The sequence below is a fragment of the Myotis daubentonii genome, chromosome 6 (genome assembly GCF_963259705.1).
Source record: "Myotis daubentonii chromosome 6, mMyoDau2.1, whole genome shotgun sequence".
NCBI classification, from domain to species: domain Eukaryota; kingdom Metazoa; phylum Chordata; class Mammalia; order Chiroptera; family Vespertilionidae; genus Myotis; species Myotis daubentonii.
Window position 1 is genome coordinate 45331636 of NC_081845.1, and position 17881 is coordinate 45349516.

General features: G+C 40.9%; 1 protein-coding gene across 7 annotated transcripts in view; it reads left to right on the forward strand.

The window, feature by feature from the left end:
* Nucleotides 1-6084: 6084 nt before the first annotated feature.
* The window catches only part of PNISR (PNN interacting serine and arginine rich protein), a 27082-nt gene continuing 15285 nt past the window's right edge, over nt 6085-17881 (forward strand). For 2 of the 7 annotated variants that reach the window (XM_059700873.1, XM_059700878.1), the window contains exons 1-4: nt 6179-6316; nt 13423-13502; nt 15390-15504; nt 17511-17699. In XM_059700873.1, coding sequence (XP_059556856.1) covers nt 15417-15504; nt 17511-17699 — 277 coding nt within the window. In that variant the 5' untranslated portion in view covers nt 6179-6316; nt 13423-13502; nt 15390-15416. Of the gene's footprint in view, nt 6317-13422; nt 13503-15389; nt 15505-17510; nt 17700-17881 lie in introns of all 7 variants that reach the window. The other 5 variants (XM_059700876.1, XM_059700875.1, XM_059700877.1 and 2 more) reach the window with 5 other exon arrangements.

Genomic DNA, 17881 nt, shown 5'->3' on the forward strand with positions numbered 1-17881 from the left:
TTGTAAAGGCAACTATTTTCCAACTGATGACTGTAATCCAGGCTGATTGTGGCTCTATCATTTCAACACCAGGCCTCACACTATGGCAGGGAAAGTGAGCATTAAAATGTCTTGCACCAGCGATTAAATTCTTCATCTTGGAGGTGTCACCAACAACCATTGGGCAGAAGTAGTCACATGTCTCTGCCTAATTGCAAGTAGGGATGGGTAGGAAAGAGTAGGTCTTCCATGGGTTCAGGAAAAAAGTATGGGAAGAGTCACTAAATACTCAGCTCACTCTTCTTTCTATACATGGAACATGGTGACTGTTTTTACGGGATACAGCCCCAGAGTCGCATCCAGCCCAGCCGGTTGCTCAGTGGTTGAGCTTTGACCTTTGAACCAAGAGGTCACAGGTTCGGATCCTGGTCAGGGCACATGCCAGGTTGCAGGCTCCATTCTCAGTGGGGGGCATGCAGGAGGCAGCTGAACAATGATGTTTCATCGATGTTTCTATCCTTTTCCCTTTCTAAAAATCAAAACATTTAAAAACAAACAAACAAAAAAACACGAAGTCCCATCCAGGCAGTTTTATTTGTTAAGTTCAGGCTCTGGGAGAGCTACATCAGTTCTGGATGTTGCTTCCACTGGTCTGGAGACCCAGGAACCAAAAGGGTCTGCTCTATTTCCCCATATACTTACTGTACAGGGGTGGAACTGGGGGACTGTGACCACAATAAATATTCAGATGGGGAAGAAGAATAGAAATATTATCAGGGTCTCTTACTCTGATTATGGGGAATGTCCATTTTGTTCACCAAGAATTCCCTTCTCCATTGTTCTCGGTGACTCCATACTCCGCCTTCTGGAAGGATCTTTTATTATCCCCCTTGACTACATCTGAATGGCTGTTGAGGAATATGCCATCCTTGGGAAATACATAGCTTTATTTCAGTCTATTTCCTAGATAATTGGGGAAGTTGTTTTTTCGTCTTTTTCTTTAAGTTCAAAACAGTCCCAGGTTCTTTTAGCCAAGGTTTATAATTTACTAGAAACCTGGTGCATGGATTCGTGCACAGGTGGGGTTCCCTTGGCCTGGCTGGCGATCGGGCCTATCGGGGCGGTCTCGCTCAGTCCCGATTGGGGCCAATCGAGGCCGGCCTGGGGGAGGGACTGCAGGAGGTTGGTCGGCTGTGGGAGGTTGGCTGTGGGAGCGCACTGACCACCAGGGGTCAGATCCTGTGTTGAGCGTTTGGTTGACCAGTTGTAATGGTCGCTTAGGCTTTTATATATAGAGATTTTTCAGTACAACTCAAAGTAGGCCTTTTTCTGCTTCCAGTCAGATTTACATGCCAGTAACCATACCATTTTTTTAAGACAAGTAGTTCTTGGGTTGGCTATATTTCTCTGATTTCCTACCTCCATATCTCTCCTGACTTTTTGGGCAGGTATATTCTGTCTATAAGTTTTAAAGGGAGAGCCATCCTGTTAACCACATTTTCATCTTCAGGCATTTTTTTTTTCCAAGTAAGGAAAATAATTAAGGTTCCACACCCTTAATTAATCCATTGAATTTTTTTTTTCCAAAATAAATACGAAGTCTACACCCTTAGTTATGAGTTTTGCTGCAAGGCTGAGTTTTAATAATCCTTTGTCACTTAAAGGCTTTCTCAAGTTTATCTCCTACTGCTTGGAGGTGAAAATCACAACCATATGAAGCTCAGAATTTCTGGTCACCTCTTCCTTAGTTTAAGGTTTCACAAATCAACCATTCTTTCTGAGCTCTAGCTTTATAATAAACTTGCCAAATGTGTCAAATAGCACCCCACAACACTCTTATTATTCAACTTTTTCCCTTAGTTCGAAACTCACTAGGTACATTTTCTCCCTCCCAGGTTATCGTGGGTTAGAGTGCTATTAAATCCACTGCATAATGTGAAGTGCCGTGTTTCTAGCCTCCAGTATTAGCTATGTATACCAACCAACCTCTAAGCCAGTGCCACATAGTTTTGGTTCTTTGAGCAGCACCCAACTCCCATTACCAATATCTGTATTTGTCAGGGGAGGCTAGACGTATGCTATATTACCAAATTACTTCAGAATCTTAGCAGCTTATTCCGTGATCATTGCAGCCTTTTGCTGATTTGGGGCTCTTTCTGGCCACCGTTTCCCATGAAATAACTCAGTGATCCAGACTGAGAGAGAATATACCAACCCATAGCTACATTATATGAAATACTAGAGGCCCGGTGCATGATATTTGTGCACTGGGGGGGGGGTCCCTCAGCCAGGCCTGCACCCTCTCCAATCCAGGACCCCTCGGGGGATGTCCAACTGCCTCTTGCAATCCAGGACCGCTGGCTTCTAACTACTTGCCTGCCTGCCTGATCGCCCCTAATCCCTTTGCCTGCCTGCCTGATACCCCTAACCACCTATGCCTGCCCAATCGCCCCTAACCACCTCTGCCTGCCTGCCTGATCACCCCTAACTGCTCCCCTACTGGCCTGATCGCCCCTAACCGCCTCTGCCTCGCCCCACACCCGGGACCCAGGATTCCCTCCTCCAACTGGTCACAGGCACCCGGGACCCAGGCTTCCCTCCCTCTGGCTGGCCGCAGGCACCCAGGACCCGGGCCAGCTTTGCTCGGGCTGGCTGCAGCCACCGGCGCCCGGGACTGTAGGGTGGGCAGCTTGTCCCTCTCCCGGGCCACAGGCGTAGGCACAGCCACTGGCGCCCAGGACTGCGGAGGAGGAGGGGGGCGGCTCGTCCCTCTCCTGGGCCACAGCCTGGCTGGTCCCCATTTCTCTCCCCCCAGTGTTGAGTATCTGAGCAGTTACAGCATGATGGTGTGAGGGTGTGATGACCATTTGCATATTAGCTCTTTATTATATAGGATATAGCCTTGTTGCTTGATGTTACAGTGCGTCAGGTCCAGAAATGACAGTCATCACTTAAACCGCAGGTTATTGGCCAGAACTAATTTGCCAATTCCTCCCTAACTTTAAGGGGACTTAGAAAATTGCTGTCTTCTGTGTGCTGGGTCTATGGAGAATCAGATATGGGTGAACACTAATAATGTCTTACAACATTATTAAAGTGAATTAAGTACAGAAGTAGTACAGTAGTTTGAATCACAAAAGATTTTAGGTAAGAATATGCCACTCAGTGAACATACAGTAGTAGGTTTACCTTACTTTCTCCAGTCTGGCCCAAATGCCCATTACCAGTTTGGTTCATTGTCAAATAACCAAAGTAATTATTATTTTATATCCTCCTCATACTTATGCCAGATACTAACTTTCTAGGAGATGCTTAAGTAAAAACAGTACTTAAGAATTAAAAGTTATAATTTGTAATAATTTGCTTGTAGCATATTAGCTTGAAATAATTCTTATCCATTATATGCTTTATTGTGGTAAAAATATATAATAAAATTTACTATTTTAACCATTTTAAGTGTCTGATTCAGTGGCATTACGTACATTCACAATGTTATACAAATACCACCATTGGTTTCTAGAACCCTTTCCTAATCCCATACAGAAACTCTGTACCCATTAAATAACTCCCTATTACCCTTTCCTTCAACTCCCAGCAACCGCTATTCTACTTTCTGTCTCTATGAAGTTGCCGACCCTAGGTACCTCATGTAAGTGAAAATACGCAGTATGTGTCCTTTTGTGTCTGCCTTGATTCACTCAGCATAATCTTTTCAAGGGTAATCCGCGTCATAGCATGTCTCAGAATTTCATTCCTTTTAAGGCTGAATAATATTCTAGTGCATGTATATACCACAGCTTTAAATGATATTTATTCTTAAATTTCAAAAGGGATGTGATATGGAACTTAACACTGTAAAGGTTTAACTCTTGAGAAGCAGGAATATGTCCCAATTCTTTCTCTTCAATATCTCATCTTATTTAACATGGTTCCATCTTACCTTGAGGATAACTTGTTTCCATAATGCAAAGCAGTAACTTGAACATATCCTCCCCTTGAACTTTCTCCTTCAAACACTGTGCAAACAGGAGAAGTTAAGAAATTTAATTTACAAATCTGCTGATTGTTGGTCATAAGCGAGAGTGTCAGTCAAGACTGGCAAGATGAGGCGGCTCAGCACTTTCTGGGCAAGGTGCACAATGACCAGCTGGCAGCAGCTCATACACACGGCAGCTTTCAAACCCTTGAGCACAAAGGCATTCTGAGAAGTGCATATAGGTACATGCCTGATGCCTCCTTCAGATTGGAACATTACAGGGAAATCCTAGATGACCCTGGTGAGGGAAAGGGAAAGGGGAGTGACTGCTGAGGGTGGCTCATGAAACTGGCACGGGGAACAACATTTAGCAGTAAGTGTCCAAAATGATGGGCCCATACTGGGGTCATTGTTCAAAATATTAATTTGATCATTTGACAAAGGGGGAAAAACGTGGCTATGCAGTTTGCTGGCCAGTTGGAACGCACAGATGAAAAATAAATCTTTCAGAAAATTGCTTCCACTTTACTAGGGAAACAAGAGAACAACTGCATGATGATTACAGGAAGCAGGAACATACGAAGGTTTCACCAGCCATCAGGCTTTACAGAGAAAGGACTTTTTTTTATTAGAATGTTCCTCAGGCCCTGACCTGTTTGGCTCACTGGATAGAGCCTCGGCCTGCGGACTGAAGAGTCCCGGGTTCGATTCCGGTCAAGGGCATGTACCTTGATTGCGGGCACATATCCAGTAGGAGATGTGCAGGAGGCAGCTGATCGATGTTTCTAGCTCTCTATCCCTCTCCCTTCCTCTCTGTAAAAAAATCAATAATATATATTAAAAAAAGAATGTTTCTCAGAAAAGTAAACTTGAAAAAAAAAAACACTTGGAAAGTGAAGAAAATCACAGAGCAAAACCAGAGATTAATAAAGTGATTTTTAAACCTGTACCGGTCTGTGTGCAGAGTGCGCGCCGAGCGGACGTGCGGGGAGGGGGAGGGCGGCGTCCCCAGCGGCATCCCAGCCTCCGCAGCCGCGCGCCCCCGCAGTCGGCGGACTCTCCCGGGTGAAGCTCCGCCGGGAGGGCCCCTTGGACTCGATCCCGCAGAGGGCTCGCTGGGGAGGACTTTATCCCACATCTCACCCAGGAGCATCTTGGTTTCCTGCGTTTTACTGAGGAAGACTAGGTTTTATGTCAATGGCGTCTACACTTACCGCCGTGTAGTCTTGCTACCTTATTCCTCCTATCACTTGCATGTCCTTTGCACCATTCTCAATGGAACAGTTTAGACACTTGGTGCACTTCCTTCGGTCACACACAAGGTTCACTCATTTACTCCCCAGCAAGGCACTTTCCAAGACTTGGTTGAGAAATGGATAGTGTAGCTTCGGAACATTTTGGTTTTCCTTGTAACTTGTAAACGCTGGCCTGGAAATCGATACTTTTTATCCCTGGACATTGTCTCAGAGTAAAACAACACGGAGTCCAGGATGCCACTCCAAGAACTGCGCTGCCTGAACCCTTTCTGGGGGCCATCTTGCAGCTGGGAGGTGGAAACTGGACCTCCCCGCCACTTTTCCTTAAAGCTCAGCGGGAAAGAGCGGAACCTCGGGACTTCCTGGGGGAGGTTCCGCTGAGTCCAAGTCCCCGGAAGGGGGCGCGATGCTTCGAGGTAAACAAAAAGAGTGACCGCTGCGGGGTCGGCTAAGGTCCCCGCCATCGCTACCCTCCAGACGGCCCCCACCGCTAACGTCTGGGCCCTGAGGCGGAGCCCTCGGCGCCGCTGTGAGACCGAAGGCCGCCGCTGTTCGCCAGGAATTCGCGCCAGACCGCCGGCCCGCCGCTCCGGGCGCTCCGAGCCTCGGGCCAGTTCTTCAGTTTGACCCTTTGGCCCTTCCGTAGTCTGAAACTAGTGCCGCAAGCTCAGCCCCCTTTTCCGAAGCTAAAGTGTTCCTAGGGAAGAACATCCCTCGCCCCTGAAGGAGGATCGCGTTGCTAAAGTAAAAAATTGCAGGGCGCACTGCACAGAATACTTAAGCTCTTGGCCGGGCAAGGCGCTGGCGACATGTAAGGGGAATGTACAGGAATGTTCGGACACTTCCGCGGCGTGTACCAGAGACCAGGTGGTACTGCCCATAACAAAAATGGCGCGGCAACACGTAAACCGGGCACCGTCTAGTGCTCAAAGACCAGGAGGCAGGCACCGTGCGGCTTCAGAGGACAGGCGGATGTTGTTATTACTACTTCCGGGTGAGACCACTCGGGCGCCATCTTGTCTTGTTCGGGAAGAAGTAGAAGCAGCGAAAGGGTTGGAGGTATTACAGGAACGGTGGCGGCAACCGTATTCCGGAATCACAGTGAGTAAGTGGTGGAAAACAGTTACGCGTGGGGACTTGCCAGGCTGTTACAAACTTAGTGGTTTCTGTGGCGAAAGTAGCATAACTTAAAACACGTAGGTTGCTTACGCTGCTTGGCGCTACCGCTGGGACCTCATCCCCTTAAAGCCGCGGGGTCTGCCTGACTTGGTGAATCAAACCGGTCCTCTCGATAAAAAGGGGATGTTGGCATGAAGGAGAGTGCTCACCACCCCTTTCTCTTAACTATGAGAGTTTTCTTCTCGGATGAGAAGGGACTAATTCTGGGGCTCCTGACCTGCCGTTAAGCAATGCGCGTGCGCAGTGGGAACCCTCTGTGGGGAGCGGGTTGCGAGGGGGGCGGAGGCGGCGGAGGACCCGGACCTGGACCTTTTGCGCTGTGCAGCTCTGACTACGCAGGCGCAGCCAAGGGCAAATGCGTCCTGTTGACTATAATTAGCTTCCTTAGTTTGTAACCTTGTTTTATCCAGTGATGGGCATCATGTATGAAGTTTCACTAGTGGAAGAGGCAGTGTCCAATATTTTAGTGGTATTATCCTGCGGTGGGTATTGTCATCTGAACATCTTGGGCACTTGATAAATTTTGATTATCGGTGGTTAGCTCATAAAAGAGCAAAACAACTTGGAATTTCTGATTGGAGTGCAGCAAGGCAAAATCAATAAAAACAGACCAGAGCACTTTATAAGGACTCACTCGTGTGACTACTTTGTAAAGCATCCTGGGGCTATTGGGAAAGTAACAACAGTAAGTCAGTTCTTTTAAGATGTTCATGAAACTATATTTAATTATTTTTTTTTTTTACGAATAGACTTTATTTTTTAGAACAGTTTTTGATTTACAGAAAAAGTGAGCAGATAGTACAGAATTCCCAAGTAATCAACCCAAACCCCCTTTACACAGTTTCTCTTGTTATTAATGTTCATGAGTATGATACATTTGTTGCACAGTCAATGGATACATTATTATTAATGGACACAATGTTGACACATTATTAACTAAAGGCCATGTTTATTCATGTTTCCTAAATTTTAATCCACCGTTCTTTTTTTGTGTCCCACGACCCCATTTAGGATACCAAATTATATTTAGTTATTATGTGTCTTCAGTCTTCTCTTGGTTGTGACCATTTCTCAGGCTTTTCTTGTTTTCAGTGACTGTTACAGGCTGAATTGTATCCCTCCAAAATTCATGTTGAAATTCTAACTTTGGTACCTCAGAACGTGACACTATCTCACACCCATGTTTCTCTCTCCTTTGTTTTTCTCTCTCTCTCTCTCCCTCCGAAAACTCTGAAAAGCAATGCAAAGAGATAGTGTCTATAAAGAAATAAAATGAGGTCATTAGAGTAGGCCCTAACCATTACGATTGGTGTCCTTACAAGAAAAGAAGATTAAGACACAGCAGGGAGAGCATGTAAAGATATAAAATAGTAAGAAGCTAGGAAAATTCCAGGGTTAAGTGGACTAGGTAGGGAAACTAAGACAGATAGTTAAATAGAGTTTGCAGCCGCCTTGTAAATCCTATCTTCTCTGAATCGTGGACACTTAAGAGTAAATGTATTTCTCTCCAGCCAGAGGGTCAATAGCTTGAATCATCCTACTCAGGGAGACAGATAACAGAAATCCAATTAGTGCAGTTTTCCAACCACACCCAAGGATAGACAGATTAAGGGAATAAATCTCATTTTGGTACATCAGCATAAAGCTGACGAATATTCTATTGATTCTCCCCTAAAAACTCCCCTAAATGTCCAGCCTTTAAAACCCCCTGAAAATGAAGATGATGGGTGCATTTTCCCTCCAAGGAGCACACTCATTCATTCCCTTCCCCTTCCTTCCCCCACAGGCACATATCCCCTAACCTCTAAGAGAGAGACCCCATGAGACTTGCAACCAGAGGAGAAATGGTCCTTGTTTCACTGTCCTAAGTGTGTTTTTGCTGCGGTCAATAAATTACTGCTTGCTTTTCTATACTTTGTCTCTTGATTGAAACCTTTCTATCAAGAAGACAAGAACCGAGGTCTCGTCATCTCCCCAGTAACATAGACATAGGGAGGAGTCATTCATCTGCAGACTAAGGATATAGACCTCAGAATGAAACTCACCCTGCTGATACTTCGATCTTGGACTTCTAGCCTCCAAAACTATGAGGAAATAAACTTCTGTTATTTAAACTACTTAGTTTGTGGTACTTAGTTATGGCAGGCCTAGCACACTAATACAGTGACCTTGACAGTTTTGAAGAGTACTGGTCAGGTATATTGTAGGATGCCTTGTTGTTGCAATTTATCTGATGTCTTCCTCATGATAAGATTGGTGTTAGGGGTTTTAGAGAGGAAGATCACAGGCATCCAATCAAGGGTATCCTATATAATCCTATATAATAAAGAACTAATATGCTAATTAGACTGGATGGCTGACCGACCTTCTGGAACAACCAGTGTGGGGGGCGGGGGCCATGGGGCCGCATGGCAGCCGGCTATGCTTGCATGAATTTTGTGCATTGGACCTCTAGTCTATAATAATAAAAATGTAATAAGCTAATAGACCGGACGTCCTTCCTGACGAAGCTGGGCTGCAAGGGAAGCCCGGTCCCGGTGCCTGCCGGTGCAGCAGTTGGGGAGGGAAGGCCTCCTCTTGCAGAATTTCATGCACCAGGCCTCTAGTAGAGTATAAAAATGACATCACATTGAGATTGACTTCGGTCATCTGCTTAAAGTAGTGTTTGTCAAGTTACTCTCCCCCATTCACTCCTTTTATACTGTACTTATTAGGAGGAAGTCCCTTTGCACAGTTCATAATTCAGGAGTGGAGAATATCCACATAATTTATTTGGAATTCTCCATGGGAGATTTGTCTCTTCCTTCCCATTTATTCAATCATTTATTTATATCAGCATGGACTCATAAATATTTGTATCAGTACTATTTTATTTTGTTCAGATTTTTTCCAGTTTTGGATTTTAGGAGCTCTTTCAGTTGGCTTTGTACTTTTGACCTTCCTTCCTTCCTTCCTTCCTTCCTTCCTTCCTTCCTTCCTTCCTTCCTTCCTTCCTTCCTTCCTTCTTTTTTTTAATGCACTTTCTTTCTTCTTAGTACTCCAGGCTCATTTTGTATGTCCCCAATCCTAAGAATCGGCTCTTTCTCTAAGGATCCCTGATTCCTTTTATTGTAGAATGGTATTAGAACCAAGATACTATATGTACTTGTTGCTACTGGGATGTTGTTACCTTTAGGCTCTCGCTCATTCATTTTTCAGTTATTTTTAAAAAATATATATTTTATTGATTTTTTTTTTTTACAGAGAGGAAGGGAGAGGGATAGAGAGTTAGAAACATCAGTGAGAGAAACATTGATCAGCTGCCTCTTGCACCGCCCCCCCCCCCCCCCTTTGACCGGAATCGAACCTGGGAACCTTCAGTCCACAAGCCGACGCTCTATCCACTGTGCCAAACCTGTCAGGGCTCAGTTATTACTTTTATAACCAAACTATCCAATTTTCCAATATTTTTTAAATCTGCTAAGCTGCAAGCTGCAAAGTATTCCAGTATATATCAAAATGCGTCAAATGAAATAGCAAAAAAAATTTTTTTTACCACATTTCAAATTATTATAAAGTTAACCTTTACTAGTGCCATTTCCACCTAATTTGAACAAATTAATATTTTTATTTTGACATCAGTCATCTGGTGTGTAGGACTGAAAGGGCAGGGGAGAAGAGGATTATTGCAGTTGGTAGTTTCTAAACTTTATATTTGATGTGAGAAACATTTGACTATATGTATCAAAGGATAGATGTGCTTCTATATATCTTTGATTTTGCAATTGATGCTTAAGGGCTTTAAAACATTACATTTTCACCTTGGCCAGTTCGAGCGTTGGCCTGTGCACAGGAGGGTTTCAGGTTTGGTGCATGGAAGGGTTTCAGGTTTGATTCTGGGTCAAGGGCAAGTACCTGGGTTGCAGGTTCAATCCCTGGTGTGGGAGGCAACCAGTTGATGTGTCTCACACCCATGTTTCTCTCTCCTTTGTCTCTCTCTTCCCTCCTTTCCACTCTGAAAAGCAATGCAAAAAAATATCCTCCGGGGAGGATTAACAACAACAACAACAAAAATTGCATTTTCATTTTCGTTCATCTTCTCACACAGTCAGTGACTGTCATTTAAACAGATATTTTTAAGAACCTCAAAGCGCAGTGTTCTAATATATTGTCATCTAAGAAATGGGTAAGGTGAATGATGGTCATTTCTGATTGTATTAGTTTCTTAGGAATGCTGTAATAAATTACCACAAACTCAGTGGCCTAAAATAGCAGAAATTTATTCTTTCACAGTTCTCCAGGCCAGAAGTCTGTAATACAGGTTTTGGCAGGGCCATTCTGGCTTGCTTGTTCTGTCTGTCTCTGTCTCTCTCTTTCTCCTTCTCACTCTCTTCTTCTCCTCCCTCTCTCCCTCTTCTATAGGGGAGGATTCTTCCTTGCCCCTTCCTAGCTTCTTCTGGTGGTTTCCAGCAATCCTTGGCTGTGGATATGTCTGTCCAGTGTCTGCTCTTTGGTTTGTTACATGGTGGTGGTGGTGTGTGTGTGTTCTTACAAGGACACCAACCACATTGGATTAGGACCCACCTTAATCCAGTATGACCTCATTTTAACTTGAATACATCTGCAAAGACCCTATTTCCAAATAAGATCACATTCACAATTTATGGGAGTGGGGGTAGGGACTTCAGCATATTTCTCGGGGACACAGTTCAGTCTATAACACTGGACATAGCTATAAGCTAGGTCTTTACAGCCCAGTGTGATAACTTGGATGATCTAATGCAAACAGTGGTTATTGATCTTTCTTTTCTTTCCAAATCCCAGTTATTTCAAGAAAATAGCAGTTAATTAAACCTCATAAAGGGAAAATCTTATAGTCTGGCTCGACAATAAACAAAGTCTTACAAACTTTCGAAGTTGAGACTAAGGATCTTTAATATTAAGGTTAAAGGAAAATAATACTTTGGGCAAAATGCTAGGGAATTTTTAAATTATAAGATTTCTTCTGCCCCTCAAGAAGATTCTTATGTGAGCCAAGACAAAAAAACACATGAAAATTCAATATAAGATTCTCTATAACAAGTACTCTTTATTATCTTTAACTTATTGTGGAAATTTTCAGAGAGTACAAAGGTAGAGTAGGAATCCTAATGTACTTATTACCCATCTTTAACAGTTATTATTTTCCAAATCATTATTAAGCCAATGTGTAAATGCCATTTTTAGTCAATAACATAGTCAGAACAAGGCTATATTATTTCACTAAACCATAATGAAATTAAAAGATACGTATTTTTTATTATTGCCAGGTGTGCCTTCATATTCCTTTTGTTTTCCAGATTTTGCATTTGTTGCAGATTTTATGGTGAAAATGAAGGAAGAAAAGTAGGGCTTTTGTTTTTTATTTATTTATTTATATTGATTTCAGAGAGGAAGGGAGAGGGAGAGATAGAAACATCAATGATGAGAGAGAATCATTGATAGACTGCCTCCTGAATGCCCCACACTGTGGACCTAACCTGCAACCCGGGCATGTACCCTGACCATGTTGGTTCATGGGTCGATGCTCAACCACTGAGCCATGCTGGCCGGGCAAGAATAGGGCATTTAAATCCTTGCCATCAAATCACAATTTTCTTCTTGAGTTAAGAATAATTAATGAAACTATCAAACATTGTTCAAGATGCTGAAACATAAATACAAGTTTATGTTAAATATTCAAGTATACCAAGTCTTTTCTTAAAACCTGTCACTTTACAAAATTCAGCATAACTCAGTTTTGTTCTCATAATCAGAGGTATCTTTTTTGGACTAGATAACAGAAGATTACTCCAAATCCTTCATAAGAAAATGACACAGAGTTAATTTGCCCAAAGCCTCACATTTATATGACTTGTGTAATTGTTATTGCTTATACCAGTCATTATGGACTGTGCTGATCAACTTTCTTTGATTCTTCATATCTTAAAAAATCTGTAGATGCCCTAACGGTTCCAGTGGTCCGCAAACTGCGGCTCGGCAAACTGCGGCTCGCGAGCCACAGGCAGCTCTTTGGCCCCTTGAGTGTGGCTCTTCCACAAAATACCACATACGGGCACGTACAGTGTGATTGAAACTTCGCGGCCCATGCGCAGAAGTCGGTATTTTGCGAGCCGCGGTTTGCCGAGCCACAGTTTGCCATCACGGCCGGGCCTAACCGGTTTGACTCAGTGGATAGAGCGTCAGGCTGCGGACTCAAGGGTCCCAGGTTCGATTCCGATCAAGGGCATGTACCTTGGTTGCGGGCACATCCTCAGTGGGAGGTGTGCAGGAGGCAGCTGATCGATGTTTCTAACTCTGTTTCTCTCCCTTCCTCTCTGTAAAAAATCAATAAAATTATGTTTTTAAAAAATCTGTAGATTTCTCTTTCTTTTTCTCTTTAATTTTTGAAAGTGAACAAAAAGATGGAGCTACAGACCATTTTATTTGTTTGGTGTTTAGTAATTGCTATGTGGAGGAAGCTGTCCTGTACCTTATGGAAGATAAAAGATGAATAGATTTGTTTTTCTATCAACTTTTGAAAAGCTCTGTTCCTAACAGGAAGAATCTGTTTGAGGGACAGACTGTTCTCACTTACTACTGTTAACTTTTAAACTTAAAATTCCATAGAAAAATCTGAATTAATGCATTTTATTGCCTCACTTGTACCACTTAAGCTAATACCAGGTGGATGAGATCTTCTTTCCAAATGTTTGTTCCTTTTTTCTCAGCATATTTAACAATCCCTAGATGGTTTGACACTGCTTTGTTATTGTTAATAAATAAAGATATTTTATTGTAAATAAAAAAGATATTTTGAAAGAAAAAGATGTTAAAAAGTGTTGCCTTCCCATTTCTGATGTACCTGTTTCCCTTAACCTTATAATGGTAAATACTTTCTCATTATAGTTAATAAAAGAATAAGTTCCAAAATAATTTGGAGATGATCACATTTTCATGTTACATCTCTAAAGTATCTTTTTATTCTAATTTTTCATAATCTAAGAGCAAACTTATACTTTTTTTTTTTTTCAGGGCATAAGTAATTTTGCTGCTATGCTTCCAAGCTGTAGTCTGAATCTGTCTAAATTTTAAACAGAAGGTGAATCTCTAAGGTCAGTCAAAATATCAGTTGATATTTCTTTTGGGCGTTTCCTCTTTATTTATTTGTTACCTTTTAATTCAAGTTATAAGTGAAGTTACTTTTCAAGGGCTGTAATGAGTCATTTAGTTTTTAAAGGGCTTTAGAGGTATAGTTGGAAAAGAAGAGGGGGCGGGGAATACGGAGAGGAATGAAAATCTCAAGAGAGATTAGAAAAGTATATTTAACCAGTTCAATTGTTGGCTTCAACTGGGGTGTTGTGTAGTGCCTCTTTAGCCGTATGCTAATAATGCCTTTATAATAGACTATATTCATGCAACCAGTAGATAAGTGCACTAGTTCTTAAGTAAGTCAAGGTAACAAACGAATGCATCTTCCCTAATTCACAGCGCTCTTCAATTGAGAAGTCAGCATCTGCCATTGATAGAATTATAAAAATGCTACAAAGACTGGAGTTGCAAACTCTTTAAGAGCCTGAGTTATAATAGCCAACTGTCTCATTTGAGTTGGTGTGTTTTACTTTCTTATTATCTGGCTTCTCTGTTTTTTGTGATCCTGCAATATTAAGGCTTTTGCCTTGTTTTTAGAGGAAAGGGCCAGTCTAGATTCTAGACTCTAGAACAGCTGTGGGCAAACTACGGCCCGCGGGCCGGAGTTTGAAATGAATAAAACTAAAAAAAAAAAAAAAAAAAAAAGACCGTACCCTTTTATGTAATGATGTTTACTTTAAATTTATATTAGTTCACACAAAGACTCCATCCATGCTTTTGTTCCGGCCCTCCGGTCCAGTTTAAGAACCCATTGTGGCCCTTGAGTCAAAAAGTTTGCCCACCCCTGCTCTAGAAGGATTAGTTTAGTAAACATTTATTTAATGCCTATTTTATATTAAGCCCTAAGGTACAAAATTGAAGAAACATATACTGCTTACCATGTGTGTCATTGGTTCTTGAAGAGGGTTGTATAAAGTACAAAGATATTAGACTTGTAGGAATTTAAACTTTGTGTTATGAAAGTTTTCAAACTAGTTTACAGAAAGGTAAACTAGTGTGATGACCCTCTCCCCCATATCCATTATGTAGATTTAATAGTTGTTAACATATGTTCTCTTCCCCAGTCTTTTTCATGCTGTTTACATGTAAGAAACCTGGTCCAGTAAACTACCTCACCTTCTGGATTTATCTGATTGTTTCTTTGATACTGTTTATCTCATTCCTTCGTCCCCGTATAGTTCCTTCACACTAGAAGTAAGATAGAAAAGCTCAGTTGGATTCGATTAAACATTTTTGGTGAAAGTATTTATTTAAATGATTCTGGGGACATAATATATCTTATGAGGTGGCACTATTACAGATTATTAAATCTGTAGGGTGATATTTTGGCAACTTTTCAATTTGTGATTTCCCATTGCTTCTAAGATTGTCTGAATCAGTTCTGTTAGGTTTGGCAATATGGCAGTTTTCTAAATTGATTTTACCTTAAGCATTCACTAGCCATAGTTATTTATAAGGGAGAGTTCTCGTTTATTATTAGAGTTATTTGGTTATTCTCTTCAAGGAATCTTGGTTGGGGGAGATGAAATCACATTTTTTTTTTCTTACTATTTTCAAAGTAATCATATTTCAAGAGATTTATATTGGGAAAAATTAGATTTTTTTTTCCTTTTTGAACTAAATTGATTTGAGCAATGCCTACCACCAAATTCTGATACCAGTATTAACATGAAATTTTCTATTTTTGCTTGCCAACCTAAAAATTCCAGTTGCCTCTGGCAACCTATTGACCAGAATTTTAGAGCTCTGATCACATAAATGTATTATTGTATAATATTTTCTGTGTGAGCTTTTAAAATTAAAGAACTCTCATTCTCATTTTTAAACTATGTTCATTTTGTTGAAAATAGAAAATCAAATATATTTTTAAAGTCAGGATGTGGGATCAAGGAGGACAGCCTTGGCAGCAATGGCCATTGAACCAACAACAGTGGATGCAGTCATTCCAGCACCAGCAGGATCCAAGTAAGGAAATAAACCGAAATCGGAGGGTGGGCGAGAAGAGAGATGTGGAGATAAGTGGGAAATAATTTGATGGGATTAAGGAAGATGGAATTGGAATTGGTTTATTGGATCATTTTGTGGTCAGTATTTAATCTTTAAAACTGACTTAGTTCTTTTTTTCTAAGTAGAAAATCTTTCTTAAACGTGTAATTTAAGTAAAGCATACTTCTCTTAATTCTGAATCTTATAATTCAGTGTAGAGCATAGTCAATTGATGGTATGCTAAGTCATTTCTCTTTATTATGGAACATTTCAAGCATATACAGATGTAGAAAAGAGTATAGGGAACCCCCATTTGTTACTTAACTTTGATAGTTATTGACTCATGGCCAATTTTGTTTCAGTGATATGATCCCTTCCAATGCCCTGCCTTTATTAGGTTAATCTGAACTTATTTTTTCAATAGCTACATAGCATTCTATTATAGGAAGATACTGTAATTTAATTGATCCACTTTTGGATGATTAATTGTCATTTTTATTTTTTTAAATATATTTTTATGGATTTCAGAGAGAGAGAGAGAGAAACATCAGTGATGAGAGAGAACCCTTGATTGGCTGCCTCCTGCACAATCCCTACTGGGGATCGACCCTACAACCCATGTATGTGCCCTGACTGGGAATTGAACTGTAACTTCCTGGCACATGGGTCGACACTCAACCATTGAGCTATACAGGTTGGGCTATAGTTTTTTACTTTCAAAAATAATTATCATAATTTTGTATATATATCGTTATTTATGTGTCCAACTATTTTTATTTTCTTAGTAAAAATATCAAGATCACAGTTGCATATTTGGGAAGTTTTAGGTAGACACTGCCAAGTTTAACTTCATGAGGATTATGCCAATTTATGTTTCCATCAAAATGTATGAGAATAAGCCCAGCAATGTGACTCAGCAGTTGAGCATCCACCTATGAACCAGGAGGTCACAGTTAGATTCCTAGTCAGGGCTCATGCCTGTGTTGTGGGCTCAATCCCCAGAAGGTGTTAGCCAATCAATGATTTTCTCTCATCATTGTTGTTTCTCTCTCTCACTCTCCCTTCCTCTCTGAGATCAATAAAAATAATATTTTTTAAAAATGTATGAGAATACCTTTTTAATCTTGACTAAATAGATCTGAAAAACTATCTTATTTTACTTTTTTTCCTTTATTAATAATATTAGGTCTTAAAACGTTAAGTATAGATATTTGAGAAATAAAGGAGGACCTTAAATTATTGGGGACAATAAATGTGAGTAAAGAATGACTAATAAGTTGTGATAGAGGTATTTTGACTAGAGAAGGGAGCTGAAACTAAAGAAGGGTGACTGTGAGGAGGAATAGGGGTAGTTACACTCATCTTAGATCTGTAGGATCCAGTGTAGGGCCTGAAGAGGACCTATTTGAAGAATAGATGAGTGAGTTTGATCATTTGTTTAAAAAACTCAGTAAACTGCCCTGGCTGGTGTGGCTCACTTAGTTGAGCATCATTCCATGCACCAACCAAAAGGTCGCTGGTCCGGGTCAAGACACATGCCCGGGTTTGGGGCTCAATCCCAGTGAGGGGGTCTGCAGGAGGCAGCTGATCCATGTTTCTCTCCCTTCCTCTCTAAAATCAAATAAAAACTTATTTATTTATTTATTTATTTATTTATTTATTTATTTATTTATTTATTTATATTTACGTATATTTATATATGTATCTCACTCAACTAAAGTGCAGAGGATAAATTTTTTATGAGTTAATATTAGAACTTAATTGGTTAAGAGTGTTTTTATGGAATCCTTTTCAGAAAGTCTTAAGGAGTTTGTTTTATTTTGTAGCCTGAATACAGGTTATCTGAACGTCCTTTTAGTCATAACATTTGGTAATATTTAAAATCTCCAGGAATAAATTACTGAGATGCTTATTTTACATAGAGGCACTATTCTTTTAGCTTCTACATTCCGAATGCTCAATTTTGCTATGTTAAATTATATTAGGCCAGATTGATTGGGCTGCATTGGCTCAAGCTTGGATTGCCCAAAGAGAAGCTTCAGGACAGCAAAGCATGGTAGAACAACCGCCAGGAATGATGCCAAATGGACAAGATATGTCTACAATGGAATCTGGTCCAAACAATCATGGGAATTTTCAAGGGGATTCAAACTTTAACAGGATGTGGCAACCAGGTTTGTTGTTTATGTTTTCCAAATTTTCGGATTGTTTTTAAAATACAAGGATTAAAATTATATTGTTTAATTTGCTTATTTAAACTTATGACTTCTTGAAATCAATGCTTGAAGAATAGGCAGTTTAAATTAGATTTGACCTTGAAATTTTGTGGTTAAAATTATTCTGTACTCAGTCTGCT